At 38.5% G+C, this 15,942-nt stretch overlaps 1 protein-coding gene across 1 annotated transcript; it reads right to left on the reverse strand.

Moving 5' to 3' along the window:
• Positions 1-8,511: 8,511 nt before the first annotated feature.
• Positions 8,512-15,619, reverse strand: LOC126176884 (60S ribosomal protein L18). The gene is made up of 5 exons (XM_049924085.1): positions 15,547-15,619; positions 15,338-15,424; positions 14,966-15,172; positions 14,645-14,768; positions 8,512-8,751 (listed from the first exon to the last, which is right to left on the reverse strand). The coding sequence occupies exons 1-5, from the start codon at positions 15,547-15,549 to the stop codon at positions 8,606-8,608; spliced, it is 567 nt and encodes a 188-aa protein (XP_049780042.1). The 5' UTR covers positions 15,550-15,619; the 3' UTR covers positions 8,512-8,605.
• Between the last annotated feature and the right edge of the window lie 323 nt (positions 15,620-15,942).

The raw sequence follows: 15,942 nt of genomic DNA on the forward strand, positions 1-15,942 counted from the left end.
ACTTCTGAAATGATCTTCCGTTACCGGATTGTCCAGGTTTCAGCTGTGAACAATTCTCACCTGAAGATGACGAAGCAATTGACGTCAGAATAATTGTTGGAGGTTGACATGCAGTATCAACAACTTCCAAGCGTGCCTTTTTGGTAACAAATTTATCCATTGCAAACTTAATTCATAATACACTAGGAGACTAAAATAAACGAATAAAATATAGTCTTATAAAATAGTCCACTAGACCCCAAAGCCTGAACACTAAACATGTCTGCATCACGCTCTGAACTAAACAATCCACACTGAATGACTGCGACAGCAGGATGGGCTTTATACAGCCGCAGCATTGTAATGTCTCGAAGCGTCAATGCGGCGCGAGGCGGAGGGTTCCAGTTGCTTCTGCTCCAGACCTTTTGATGTCGCCACGGCCGCAGCGCTGGCCCGCCAGTGCTAGACTTTACCCGAAGGTTCGCACACCGGAACAAATTCTAAGTGTGCATGCACCACCGCAACACTATCATGATTCACACCATTCGTTTTCAGTTAACCTGCTTACTACTGCAATAATTATTTGTTTTCATTCATTACTGACTGTATTTTAAAAGGTAACAATCGTCAAACAAGGAAAATAAAAAATCAAACATAATTTTGTGATTTTACAAATCATAATATAACTAATAATGTTCTTAAATTATTGGGAGGCTCCATCCCCCCCCCCCCCCCCCCCACAACCAAGAGGCAAGAGGTGTTGCCCTACAGTGTCAGTATTGGCTCTTGAGCAAAAAGGTTTTACAAGCACTGCTGTAACAGGAAGAATAAATGCTGTTTCTAGCCTTTTTGTCTGCATTCTTTATCTCTAAGGAAGTGAGGGTGAGGTGTGTGTTTGTTATTTCAGAAATTTGTATCTGCGTAAAACATTTCAATACTGACACTTGAATCCATTCCACAGATACACTAAGCATTTAAGAATTGGGATTTAGGGCCATGTAGTGCCAGATTATCCACGTAGCAAGAGCTAGCAAATGCCAAAAGCCCCGTGCCTGAGCATAAAAAAAATTTATGAAGTTAGATATGAATGGTATTCCACCTATCATCCAGTGGAAAGACGGTGTCCAAACCTACAATGAGTAATAATTTTAGCTCATTTGCAAAAGTGAGTGTTAGTGATACCATTCAGTGTGTCTTAAGTTGACAAGAGCACAGGAATTCCCAAATGATGTTCAGGCTACTCTTAATAATCAGCTAGAATAACGTACTTTAAATCTACTATTACAGTCATTCATTACTTCTAAGTGTGTTTACTTTCCTTACTGTACTTTTGATATAAGTAAAGGTTGTTTTCATGATGATAGGCTATTATCGTGTACTGTGTTGAGTTTTGCGGTTCCTGCGTTTATTGTGTGTTCTCTTTGACAGTCACTGTGGACTTATAGGGCAAAATACTACTGTTTAATAACTGTAGAAGATAATAAATTATCAGTCTTTTATCTGATGATAAAATGTTATCACTGTACTTAATTTACTTCCAAATACAGAAAAGATTTGTCACAGACACCAATATCGAGTATTTGAAACTACCCATATGGTGGTTTAGGATTGGGTGTCAGGTTTCACATTGTGCAGCCATCCACCCTGGAGGACCATTGTGGCAATGTGAGAAAATAGTTACAGAACTGTGGGATCACGTCACAGTGGAAACTACTTAGATTATTAGAATTAATAGGCAAATTTGACTTCTTGCCCAAAACATACATATTCATGCAAATAAACAGACATATGTCATTTGCTGAAAACAACATGTGACAAATTTATCCCTCTAAATGAGTCATACATACAGGATCATATTATTTACGAATTTAAGAAATGCAAATAAACTTGCCTGAAGCTAACTAGATTTTTACATGAAAATAACAAGATTATCAAAGACTGCCGCAGGCAAAACTACGACAACACCAGTAACATAAATGAAAAGCACAGTGGCTTAAAAGAATGAATTAAGATAAATACGCCAGGGGCATTCACCAAATTTCATTACCAGTTTTTCCACTTATACCTATTGATGGTATCTTATTTTGAAAGCACCAAAATAAACTATTTCAAAAATTCAGATTTGAAAAAGTTGGGCACAATGTGGTCAGCCCAAGCAGATGCTACAAAGCCACTTATCTGGTTTTACCATCAAGCAAATTTTGGATACCATATCTAATATCATGGTCAAAAAAGTAGTGTCACAATCTGGCTTACAGACTACTTTCAAAAATCAACTAGTTGGAAAGGAGATTAATGACTTTCTTGGAATCAAATTCTAGAATGTCTGCCAAGTGATTAGCACTTCGCTGCTGCAGTCTGATCAAACCCTTAACACAGGATACACTGTTTATGCATCACCCCAGTTCCCAGAACTCCTGAAGATAGACGTTCACTGTGGATATTGTATCACAGACAGTCCCTGTAACTGTTCAGAGATATCACTAATCCCACCCATTGATGTAAACAACCACGCATGAGCAGCGCCTATTAGATGAAAGGGGTCTGACAGCCGATCAGTTCCAGTCATTTCAACAGGAAGGAGGTACACGGCTTGTGTTGTCTGTAGTTCAAACATGCCTAGATGGTCAATATCGCAGTTAGTTCGCATCTGCAGAAACTCTCAACACGGGAAGTGTCCAGCCATCTCTGAGTGAACCAAAGCGATGTTGCTCAGATGTGGGGGAGATAGGAACTGTCTGTGACATACCTCGCTCAGGCTGCCCAAGAGCTACTACTACAGTGGATGACAGCTACCTACGGATTATGGCTCAGAGGAACCCTGACAGCAACGCCACCATGTTGAATAATGCTTTTTGTGTAGCCACAGGACTTCGTGTTATGGCTCAAACTGTGCACAATAGGCTGCATGATGCACAACTTTTCTCCGGCATCTCATTCTCTTCACCGATGAGTGTTGCATATGCCTCCAACCAGACAATCATCAGAGATGTGTATGCAGCAAGGTGGAGGTTCCCTGCTGTTTTGGGTTGGCATTATGTGAGACCGACATACGCCGCTGCTGGTTATGGAAGGCACCATAACGGCTGTGTGATGTGTGACTGCCATCCTCAGCCCGATAGTGCAACCATATCAGCATCATATTGGTGAGCATTCATCTTCGTGGATGACAATATGAAATCGCTCTACTAGAGTGGCCAGCACGTTCACCAGACATGAACCCCATTGAACATGCTTGGGATAGATTGAAAAGGGCTGTTTATGGACGACATGACCCACCAACCACTGAGGGATCCACGCCTAATCACCCTTGAGTAGTGGGACAATCTGGACCAACAGTGCCTTGAACTTGTGGACAGTATGCCACAACGAATACAGGCATGCGTCAATGAAAGAGGACGTGCTACTGGGTATCAAGAGGTTCCGGTGTGTACAGCAATCTGGACCACCACCTCTGAAGGTCTTGCTGTATGGTGGTTTTGATATCCAGGTGTTCCTTTACTGATTATGTGCTGTCCGCATTAGCTAAACGCAAGGAAGTGAACCATTAATTGACTATTTGGAATACTTCAGCAATTCAAGTCTGACAACAGAAGGAATCTTGAAAAGAACTCCAACTGTTATTAGTGCTTATCCAAACGATTTGGAAGAAAGCCCAGGAAATGAACTGGTGTAGTGTGCTGAGCTGCCCAAAATAGACATGAGCGAATGGAACTGCAGTTTTATAAACCCTTTAACTGAAAATTCACTGGAATCTTGTTTCCTACACATAGAAATAGTCTTATGCAATTACTTGTCTTTGATGATTACCAAATGTGGTGGAGAAAGTTCTTTTTTTACTGTAAAGTGCATTAAAATGAGTTAAGGAACACCATGGGACATAGAATGATTTGCTTACACACAATGAGTTGACTAGTGTTATCTAGTTTTCACCGAATTAAATCGAGGAAAGTGCTTTTATCAAGAACTTATTTTAATGCCCTCCTAAAGCTGCCAAAGGGCTGTTCTTAACATTTGCTACTGGCTTAATCTGACAAAGGGTACTTTCAAACGTACAAACCTTTACTTTCTTAAATTTATGCTCATCACATTTGTTTCAGCAGCAGATTGAGATTTGCAAGTCATTAATTTTATGTATACAAGAGCAACATGTAGTTCTAAATTTTAATGTACCGTATTTACTCGAATCTAAGCCGCACCTGAAAAATGAGACTCGAAATCAAGGAAAAAAATTTTCCCGAAACTAAGCCGCACCTGAAATCAGACTAAATTCAAGGGGGGGGAGAAAAATTTAGGCCCACCTCCAAATCTAAACAAAGTTGGTCCATTGTAATATAAGACTCAATTTAGGTGGAATGAATGACGATACAGCTACAGTAGTTTGGTTCGAGTCTTAAGGTTAGCAGTTATGCTTTACCAGGTAGCCATTGCTATGCATCAGGCACTCCATCTGTATTTACACGGGTATCCTTCCTTTTTCACGTGCTTAGTCTGGTTTGAATCGATTGCTTAGTTTTCTTTGATCTGATAAATGCCGTTCTCTTTGTTATAGGTGTATACATCACTCTAAGCTGAAAATGCATTATTTTATTGTGTCATGCATTGTTAGTCACATTCTGATAATGAGTGTTTACGGCCTGTCACCGCTCGCGGTATGGCTTGCTTGTGCGTGCGCTCCCGTCACGTACAAAAAAATAAAATAAGAGAGGAATCTTCTCATTAGCGAAACAATGGCAAGAGACTGCTATTTGTTGTTACTTACACTGCTGCTTTCTTTGATAATGATCAACAAGAATGATAGATGTTATGAACGAGAGTTTAGTGAAAATTTTTCTCCGATTGAAAATCTTTGTACATGCCTCTTTAATACATTACATTCTGAACAGAAATTAGAGTCATCTTAGATTTAAAAATCTAGTCAATTGCCGTGCTTCATTTCTGACTGTCTCACTATTAGGCATAAGAATAATACGAATATAAACATGACATGATATGTATATTCTTCCGTGTTTGCTGTTGTCTCACTAGTTTCGTAGTTTATTAGGCAGACAGGATTTAAATGAGATAGCAACAAACACGAAAGAATACATGGCAAAATGTTTATATTCGTATTATTCTTATGGTGAAGAGAATAGGCCTACTGCATGTGATTCACAGTTCATAAAAGTTCCTATTAGCATCAATCTCTTCTCACAGGTAGGAAAAAATTCAGAATGTAGAGTTGGCCATATTGACAAACATCCCAAACAGTCTTGCCAGTCGGATTTTTGTAGTACATTGAAATGCTGCTACATTCGAAGATGAACAATACGGAATTTGTATTTACTTCGTTGGATAATGTATGAAAATGCAGTGGTCGAAACTCAGGATGGAGAAAAAGCTCGTTTTCCACCTTTTTTTTAAATTTATTTACTGATGCACAGGTTTTGGCACCAGTATTTATCTTTGTGCCTGCAAAGCATGCCTGGGTAGCGTTAGTTGTGGCGACACCTACCAACAATTTTCAGAACTTCTGCTTACTTTGCACTCGATTCTAAGCCACAGACAGTTTTTTGGATTAGAAAAACCAGAAAAAAAGTGAGTCTTAGATTCGAGTAAATACAGTACTGTTTCAGTTTTCTACATGAGACACTTATAAAAAGCAGTTAACAAGTTGACTCCATATCCAGTTTATGGTAATGAGATACTTTCACTTCCAACATGTTGCCATTGTGTTTCAAATACACCGCAGAAGTTTCACTGGGAAGCCTCTATATACCGTATTTACTCGAATCTAAGCCGCACCTGAAAAATGAGACTCGAAATAAAGGAAAAAAAAATTTCCCGAATCTAAGCCGCACCTGAAATTTGAGACTCGAAATTCAAGGGGAGAGAAAAGTTTTAGGCCGCATCTCCAAATCGAAACAAAGTTGTTCCATTGTAATATGATAGACACTTTAGGCCGAATGAATGACGATACAGCTACAGTAGTTTGGTTCGAGTTGTAAGCTTAGCAGTTAAGCTTTACCACGTAGCCATTGCTATGCGTCAGGCGCTCCGTCCGTATTTATACGGATACCCTTCCTTTTTCACGTGCTTCGTCTGTTTTGAATTGATTGCTTATTTTGCTTTGATCTGATAAATGCCGTTTTCTTTGTTATAGGTGTTTGCGTCACTCTTAAGCTGAAAATGCATTACTGCACTGTGTCATGCATTGTTTGTCGCATTAAGAGAGAGAGAGAGAGAGAGAGAGAGAGAGAGGAATTGTCTCATTAGCGAAACAATGACAAGAGACTGCTATTTGTTGTTACTTACACTGCTGCTTTCTTTAATAATGATCAACAAGAATCAAATAATAGACTGCGTATGATAGAACATGTTCTGAACGAGAGTTTGTGAAAATTTTTCTCCGTTTGAAAATCTTTGCGGCCGGTTCTTTATTACATCAAATTCTGCACAGAAATTACAGTCATCTTAGATTTAAAAATCTAGTCACTTGCCGTGCTTCATTTCTGACTGTATCACTATTACACATAAGAATACGAATATAAACATGACATGATATGTATATTCTTCCACGTTTGCTGTTGTCTCACTCTATAGTTTCGTAGTTTATTAGGCAGACAGGATTTAAATGAGATAGCAGCAAACACGAAAGAATACATGGCAAAATGTTTATATTCATATTATTCTTATGGTGAAGAGAATACTGTATGTGATTCAAATTTCATCAGGTTCCTATTAGCAACCATCTCTTCTCACAGATAGGAAAAAATTCAGAATGTAGAGTTGGCCATACTGACAAACATCCCAAACAGTCTTGCCAGTCAAATTTTCGTAGTACACTGAAATTGTGCTACATTCGAAGATGAACAATACGGAATTTGTATTTACTTCGTTGGATAATGTATGAAAATGCAGTGGTCGAAACTCGCGGCAGAGAAAAAAATCTCGTCTTCCACTTTTTTTAAAAAAATTATTTACTGACGCAGAGGTTTTGGCGCCAGTATTTATCTTTGTGCCTACAAAGTATGCTTGCGTAGCGCTACATGTATTCGCCGGCAGAAGTTAGTTGTGGCGGCACGTACGAACATTTTTCATAACTTTCGCTAGCTTTGCACTCGATTCTAAGCCGCAGGCGGTTTTTTGGATTACGAAAACCGGAAAAAAAGTGCGGCTTAGATTCGAGTAAATACGGTATCCTCCATACAGCCCTGATCTCATCCAATGTGATTTCCGTATTTGTGGAGCCCTATTAAAGGCACCTGAGGCTGTAGATTTGCTTTAGACGAAAAGTTGCATGCCTGGGTACAATCATGGTTCTGTTCACAGTCATGTCTTATCTCACAGTGGGACAAGTGTTAGGGTGATTACTTACTTTTACCATCTGCCTTGTTTTCATGTATAGTTTCTCCCACAGTCAAAAAATGAGACACTTAAGATCAATCATTTCGAGATCCCTCACTCAAAATTCAACAAAGCTTAGAATCATTAGACAGCTGTATCTCCACATAAATGTCACATTTGATGATTCTTCCAACCACCGTCAATTCAACTGCTGCTCACCAACCACTCTAGGATAACAACTAGTACAAACATTGTCATCACCTAAGGTTTTGTACCTTTCCACACAATTGTTTTTGACTGAACATTACAAATGTTGACAGTTATGGATTTCCTGATAGGAATGCAATATTTAGCACACTGCTAAACTGCATGATGTGCAACTTCGATCATATGAAAACTGCCAAAATCGTTTTGAAACACCGAAATATGGAATCACCTGATTCGGATACCAAGAAATAAAATCTATCAGGCACATTTCAGATGTCATTGGACGGTTACTCAAATTCTTAATCAGCACAAATTTCTCTTACCTTCTAAAGCTCCTCTTCTAGAGAGAAGCTCACAGTATCAGTTCTAATTGCCAGATACAATCATGGTTCCGGAGGCAATTATGTAGCATTCCGTTTGAATAACATTATATGGAAACCACCATTTCTTATTGGGAGTAGCAAAAGTTGTGATTCTACAAGACTATAAAGTCAACAATGTCTCAAAAATAATTAGGCGAATAAAATGAACCACATATCAGAACTAAAGAACACAAAAACTTAATAGAATCTTAAGTGTGGTATAGCAACAAATTGCTGTCAACATCTTAGGTATTAAGGGACAGCCACACGAGGACTCCGTGACAATATGCTCCTTGCAAAAAACTATTGTTGCAAGCCAGAAATACAACACACCGTATGTGTAACCAATGAAAATTTGGAATTCCATACACATGAAAACAGCCAGACAACCTAATCTCCAGAAACACAAATTTGTTGAGTATTAGATAAACTATTTCATTCCTGTTTTCATACCTACCAGACAGTTTCACCTAACCCCCCTCCCCCCCCAAATAATAATAATAAAAAATAAAATTAAAATAAAAAAAGAATAATATATCTGCCAAAGCAAACCTGTTTCTCTCAATCAAACAGATAATATCTTAAGCATACGAAATTAAGAACACAGTATTCTAAACTACAAAAACAATGAGCCAGGTAAATTTTTGTTTTCCTTGTTAGTTTCACAGGGTCCATTATTTTATTTCAAAATTATTAACAGTAGATGTCCAAAAGCAGAAAGTAAATTACAATTATTTTTTGTAACCACAGCTGCGCCTGCGTCCTCGAGCTCTCTCGAATTTTCGACCCTTAGACCGCACATAGGGCTTTGTATGACTGTGGGGCACACCAGGAGCCAAACCAAAGTGCTTTACAGCCTCTCTTGCATTTCGGCGACCTGAAAGTGAAAGTCACATGCATTTATTCCACTATGAACAACTGCTGTTTATTATGTAGTTCTTGCCTAACTTATGTACAAAAAGAAACAGATCCTAACTGAACATAAAATCATGACAAGTAAATTTCTCCTATTTACTACCACCAGTACACACAATTTACTGAAAGATAAGGAAATCCTTACTGTGTGGATAGGGAGAATAGAACATTCAAAATTTCCAGCAAACTAACGTAAACTTATTAAAATCTAGAACAGTTCTTTCAAAGAATAAGATAGCAGTCAGCCACTATTTATATGCATAAACAACATAGTTGGTGCAAATGTATAACATCATCAATAGTGGCCAATTGCTGCTGCCTCCTTGAAACAATAAACATACATTTTGTACACAGCCACACTCTCGAAATGTCTGTTTTCACAAATAGTATTAACTGAAATCAGGTTGTGTGTGTTAAATAACAGCTACTGAAACAGCAATTTTTGCTAGGATACAAGCAGAGAGTATGAACTGATTATAGAAACAGTTATAAACATCCCACACCAACACCACTTCACCAGATACTAGTAATAAGACATATATTACGCCAAGTGAAAAATTGATGTATTAAACCTTTTTATTTCTATGCAGTTCTGACAAAGACGATTTGTCTTGACTTTTAGCTTTCTTTGATTTAGTTCAAATTGCAACACCTAAACTGTTCATGCCAATTAAGGCCATAGAAGCATGGTCTTTTCCAAAAGTACTTCCATCCACAAATAGATTCTGGTAGTTGGAGTCCAAGGTTTTTGTTAATACTTCCTTCTGCATCTACAATCTGCAAAGCACAGTGAAGTGCAGGGCAGAGGGTACGTCCCATTGTACCAGTTATTAGGGTTTCTATCTGTTACATTCACATATGGAGCGCGGGCAGAATGAACTGAATTCTTTGCAAGTGCAGTAATTATTCTAATCTTATCCTAACATATCTATGTGAGCGATACATAGCAGGTTGTAGTATATTCCTAGAGTGATCATTTAACCCTTTCAACTATGCATTTTTTGTAGCAAGTGAGGGGAGATAACTTTATTGCTATCCTATTAGAATTGTGGTCAATTGACTATTTTTATAATTTAGGACCAAAAACTATGGTGGTACATATACTGAAGAGCCAAAGAAACTGGTACACCTGCGTAATATCATGTAGGGCCCCCGCAGGGACATCAATGTTCGTGTAGGGGCACTTGGTGGCCAGTGGAAGTGTTTAAATTTAGAAGTGTGTTTCTGGAGCCACTCTGTAGCAACTCTGGACATATGGGGTGTTGCACTGTTCTGCTGGAATTGCCTAAGTCCATCGGAATGCACAATGGACATAAATGGATGAGGGTAATCAGACAGGACACTGATGTATGTGTCACCTGTTAATGTCATATCTAGACATATCAGAGATCCCATTGCACTCCAACTGCACATACACCACACCATTAGAGCACATCCACAAGCTTGAACAGCTCCTGCTGACGTGCAGAGCCCATGGATTTATCAGGTTGTCTCCATACCTGTACACATCCATCCACCCAATACAATTTGAAATGAGACTCATCCGACCGGGCAACATGTTTCCAGTCATCAACAGTTCAATGTCAGTGTTGACAGGACCAAGACAAGGCATAAAGCCATGTATCGTGCAGTCATCAAGGGTACAAGAGCAGGCCTTCGGCTCCGGAAACCGATATCTATGATGTTTCATTGAATGGTTCACAAAATGACACTTGGTGATGGCCCAGCACTGAAATCTGCAGCAATTTGCAGAAGGGTTGCACTTCTGTCACACTGAACTATTTTCTCACACTGAACTATTTTCTTCAGTCATTGTTGGCCCCGTTCTTACAGCATCTTTTTCCGGCCACAGTCAGTGATTTGATGTTTTACCAGATTCCTGAAATTCACAGTACTCGTGAAAGGGTCATATGCCAAATCCCCACTTCATCGCTGCCTCGAAGATGCTGTGTCTCATCACTCGTGCACCTTCTATACACCATGTTCAAACTCATTTAAATCTTGATAACCTGACATTGTAACAGCAGTAACCAATCTAGCAACTGTGCAAGACACTTCTTGTCATATAGGCATTGCCGACCGCAGCGCCGTATTCGGCCTGTTTCCATATCTCTGTATCTGAATACACATGCCTATACCAGTTTCTTTGGCACTTCAGTCTGTATCACCATGGCAGCTTTGTGAGATATTAAAACTATGGTGGTAGATGGATTTCCCTTTTGTGAGCTGTTGTGTGTTGCCATTCCAAATAAAAAAATAATGCCCAGCGTTTTCGGTTTTTATTTTACACAGTCTTTTACTTTATTTAAAAAATAATTGTTACTGATATTAACATTTATTTACCAACTTATCATCCAGTACAGACTATTTATGTACCACACTTAATCATGTAGGAAAGATATGAACTGGTGTAGGTCACAATAATGTATACTGGAAAAGCAAAGCAATATGTATCGACAACAGTAGTGACCCCACGACAAACAGAAGCTGATTGATTGTAGCTGTTTTCATACACCTGGTGTAGTGTACTACCACAAAATGTCAGGCATAGACAGATGTAAGATATATTCCCAAAAGTTTTGGGACACTCCTAAGTATAACTTCTGGGGACCACAAATGTCAGATTAATTTTGTGGTAAGTGTACTTCCCAAGCCCCTGCCAGAAACTGTACTTTGGTGGTAACCATACTTCCCAATAACTGTTAAAACACCATTGTCTGGTGGGATATATTCTTCCCACAGTTCTTAAGGCTATATTTCACAACAGACACTACAGCTGGTGCTGCAGACTGCCACTAGATGTCAGGAGTGTAGAGAAATGGTAACACAAACTCCCTTAAATGCTGTAAAGAAATATATGTAGTTTGAAGTATATCCCCATGGCCCACAAAAGGGTTCTTGAAACTTTTAAGACTTTCTCAGAATAGTTTATGTCTATCTTCAATAGTGTTCCAGTACAGTTTCTTAAATATCTCTGCGACCCCTCCCCCCAATGAAAATACAGAAGCGTCCGATCCCACCCATCTGCTTTGACCCATGACGTCACAAATATGGCGGAAACAAAAACAAACACACGTTCCACAAGAAGCCTAATGACACTAACGGGACAAGCGCGGGAAATGGGGTGTTTTGGGTGGGGGGCAAACTAAATATAAACTAATTTAGACGCCTTGCGTAGCTACAACGTGTAAGTGAAGACAGCCATGCATGAATACCCACCCACCTCCCCAGGGGTCGTAACCCCTGCAACCCATAGAAGATAAAGATGCTTCAGTAGCTGAATAGTGTTTTTTGTCTTTTAAAAAAAAAATCTCACGGGATAGAACGAACAGATCAGAAAGGTAAATATAATAAACTAAAACAGAAATTCGAGGAAACAGATAATTAAAATAAGTAATAAGTGTTTTTAAATTAAACAAAATCTCACGAGATATAACGAACAGATCAGAAAAGTAAATAAAATAAGATAAAACAGAACTGGAGACAGCCACACTCCAACCAAACTCCACGCCGTCATGACGTCACACACGACAACACCCTTACGTCACGGGTCAAAGCCGACGCGTTGGATCGGATGCTTCTGTCGACCCCCCCCCCCCCCCCGCAAAATTAAACAAATCTGCGACCATTCGTGCTGCCCTTTTCTGTGTCAACCACTTGCTTAACCCATGACTGAACCTGTGTGATTGTTTCATTTCATATCCCTACAAAGTGTTACACCCAGGTATTGTATGAGTTGGCCAATTATAACTGACTCACTGATTATTAATAGTCATAGGATGCTACATTTTTTCGTTTTGTGAAGTGCAAAATTTTACATTTCCAAACATTTAGAGCATGTTGTCAATCTCTACACCAAGTTGAAATCCTATCATGATCTGAATGAATATTTATGCAGCTTATTTCAGACAGTACTTCATTATAGATAACTGCATCATCCACAAAATCCTGAGGTCCTTAATACACAATATGAAGCACACCCAGAGATACTTCTACATCTGACAATGAATATCCATCAAAGATAACAAGCAGTGTCCTCCCAACTAAAAAGTCCTCAATCCAGTCACAAATTTTACTTGATACCCCATATGATCGTATTGTTGACAATAAGCATAGGTGTGGCAATGAGTCAAATGCTTTTCGAAATCAAGAAAACTCCTCACCTTTTGAAAATATTCTAATCTAAACATGTACTTCATATCCTTAAATTCTGAAAAAACATTTATTGTTCGTAACAATTTGTTATACAAGATTAAATAATTGTTTTGAATTTTTCAGTAAAACACAAAATCAAATCTTAGTAGTGAGTATGGCTTTCTGCAAAAAAATATACTGCTGAAGCCTGAGGAGGGGAGTAAACACTTAATGCCTAGTCCGAAATTTTCCTATCACAACTGAAGTTCAATAACCATCTTCATCCTCAGATCTGTATTGCATGCCGCAAACATAGCCTAAGAAAATTATGTATACTCAAATAGATTACAAAAACCCTGTACCGAAAAAATGGGGAGCCAATTAAGTAAAAACAAATATTTGACAAAGCCACAAACGGTGTAGTACGAACTACGTTAATGTTTATCAGGTAATATACTGTTCAAAATAAGAAGGGGCTGTGAATAAGCACTGGACTGCATCGTGAGCTGCAATTGTTCAACAACATGCATTTGTAAGCACCAAAACAGTAATTGTACATAGTTGAAAACTTCACTACGAGTGAGCCAGATTGTAGACCAGAAATCTCAAAAAGCTTACTCTACATCCAAATGGATTTTAAAATATAAAGACAATAATGGTTGTTTGGTGTGGGGGTTAGGACCAAACAGTGAGGTCATTGGGTTAGGGAAGGATGGGGAAGCCCTTTCAAAGGAACCATCCTGGCATCAGCCTGAAGTGATTTAGGGAAATCATGGGGAACCTATAACAAGTGGGGAAGATAACTTTAATAATAATAATAAAAAAAAGGCAACCCACATTTGCCAACAGAACTGCACTGAATCTGTCAGAAAATAACACCAAATTCGGGCACAAAACTATTCCTATTCCTACAGACATATATGGCACTGATTTATTCACAGTAGAATAAATTAATTCTGCAGTTGCACATTTGAAAGTTTCATTTAAATTAAATGCTACACTACACATTGCACAGCTGCTTTATTCCCATTTGCAACTTGAACAATCTGTCATCACAGTATCTTGTTTGTGTTCTTCCACCCCTCACAGTAGGCATTAACACTGCCCTGAAGAAACATGAGCAACAATTTTGGAAGTTACCTGTTGCAACTGCCACTATGTCAAAAGTTAACGAACAAGCAGTTTTGATCAGAGTATAAGAAGATCTAAATACACAAACATATGAAACTGGTTAAGTCTGGTTGCTCTAATAGTAGATTGTCATACTATCTGTAACATGACAAGCTACCATCACACCACCAGATTTACCAACATCATTCCACACAAAATCATAATACGTAATTTTAAATCTTCCAGTATTATAGTAAAAGTTGTTTGGGCCTGGTAGTCTATCATATGTTTCAACCACATTATCTATGTTATGATCACTTGTATTTTAACCACATCCAGCTGGGAAGCCAAATATTAAACTCTTGTTTCAACAAAGCACACAGTGAGTTATTTCTTGAAGCTAGTGAATATTTTAAGGCATATTAAGTCCACCATCAGTAGTACATCAACTGAAAAACATCAGAGCTATTGCCATACCTTAAACACCCATAATTCATACAGTATCTCATGCCACAACCATGCCCAGTGTTCCAAGTTAAATTTAATAGAGAGTAAAGATTCAAGACTAGTGCGTGGAAAGCAACAAAACAGATCCACAGCATATACTTTACCTTGCATCAGAACGGTCTTCTTTCCAGTTGGTGCACGAAGAGCAAGCTGATCAAATGTAATGATTTCACCGCCAGCTTTTAGGATGCGTGCACGTGCCTTCTCAGTCACTCTTAATGCACAAATCTGAAATGAGGATCTCTTATAACTATTTGAAAGATATGCACAATGAAAAATATCCCCATGCAGATACACTCTCACATAAGGGCAATTGTTAGGGGCAATGTCAAAACCAACAGAAAAGCCAGTTACAGTAAGCTCGTGGAATAAAATTCAAAATAAACTACTGTACACACCATGTCAAATTTTCTCAAGGTACTTACTGTTAGTTTTGGAACTTCAAATATTCTGTCATCATTCGTGACCGTTCCTACAACAACAGCAATCAGGTTTTCTCGGCCAGGCTTCTTCATAAAACGCACTACTCTTGCGAGCGAAATAGGTGGCCTATTTATTTTTGACATGAACAACCTCCGTAATATTATCTTATTGAACTTCGCTTCCGTACGTCGAGCGAGATATCGGTACAACTGAAACACAGAGCCATTTCTTACAGAAACTTTTATCACAAATACGTCACATTCATAATCGCAAGAAAAACGAGCGTTTCTTTTAAAGGCTTATATCACAAATACATCACACTAAACAACACAGAAACACATAGAACGGGCAGGAATACTGATTAACATCGTTACCTTAACCAGAAGTCTAAGGTATACATCTTGCGACTTCGGTTCAGTGCGCCGAACCTTGCGGTCCCACTTGTGGTTAATATCAATACCCTGCAAAAACAAATACACAACTTATAGCAAAACAACCTATATCTCACAATTCTGAATATATTACACGGTGAAGTCGATGTAAACTGATTTTTGTAAATAAAGAATGCCACATGTCCACCCACCATCTTCACAAACCGGAAAGAGACATCGACTCAATGAAGACGTGTGGGTACGCGAAATTCAAAGATATTACATTGTAGTAATCGGCGTGTACAGTTACAGAGATGTTATTTGCGACGAATGTCATTTCGACCTTCTGGCAAATTAAAAAGATTATAGCAGGGAAGCTTGTAAGTACCTTTTTTTCAGTTGTTTGATTTAAGTTTATGAGCAAGATGGCCAACGAGCGAGATAAAGCCAATTTCTTCGTCCACTAAAAGAACTTATTTAAGAGGAAATAAAGTCAAGTTTAAAATTTCTTTGTTTTGTATACTTGCTGTAGTGTCCGTTCTTGTCACACAACTCAATATTAGAGTCCCAGCAGAGCTTGTTCTTGAAAAACCTTGTTCTTTAGCTGA

This window comes from Schistocerca cancellata, chromosome 3, assembly GCF_023864275.1.
Source record: "Schistocerca cancellata isolate TAMUIC-IGC-003103 chromosome 3, iqSchCanc2.1, whole genome shotgun sequence".
Lineage (NCBI taxonomy): Eukaryota > Metazoa > Arthropoda > Insecta > Orthoptera > Acrididae > Schistocerca > Schistocerca cancellata.

Coding starts and splice junctions, on each gene's coding strand:
- LOC126176884 (XM_049924085.1), bottom strand. Junction 15,173..15,337: donor ACCTTAGACTTCTGGTTAAG/GTAACGATGTTA, acceptor TCTGTGTTTCAG/TTGTACCGATATCTCGCTCG. Junction 14,769..14,965: donor TTGAAGTTCCAAAACTAACA/GTAAGTACCTTG, acceptor TCCTCATTTCAG/ATTTGTGCATTAAGAGTGAC.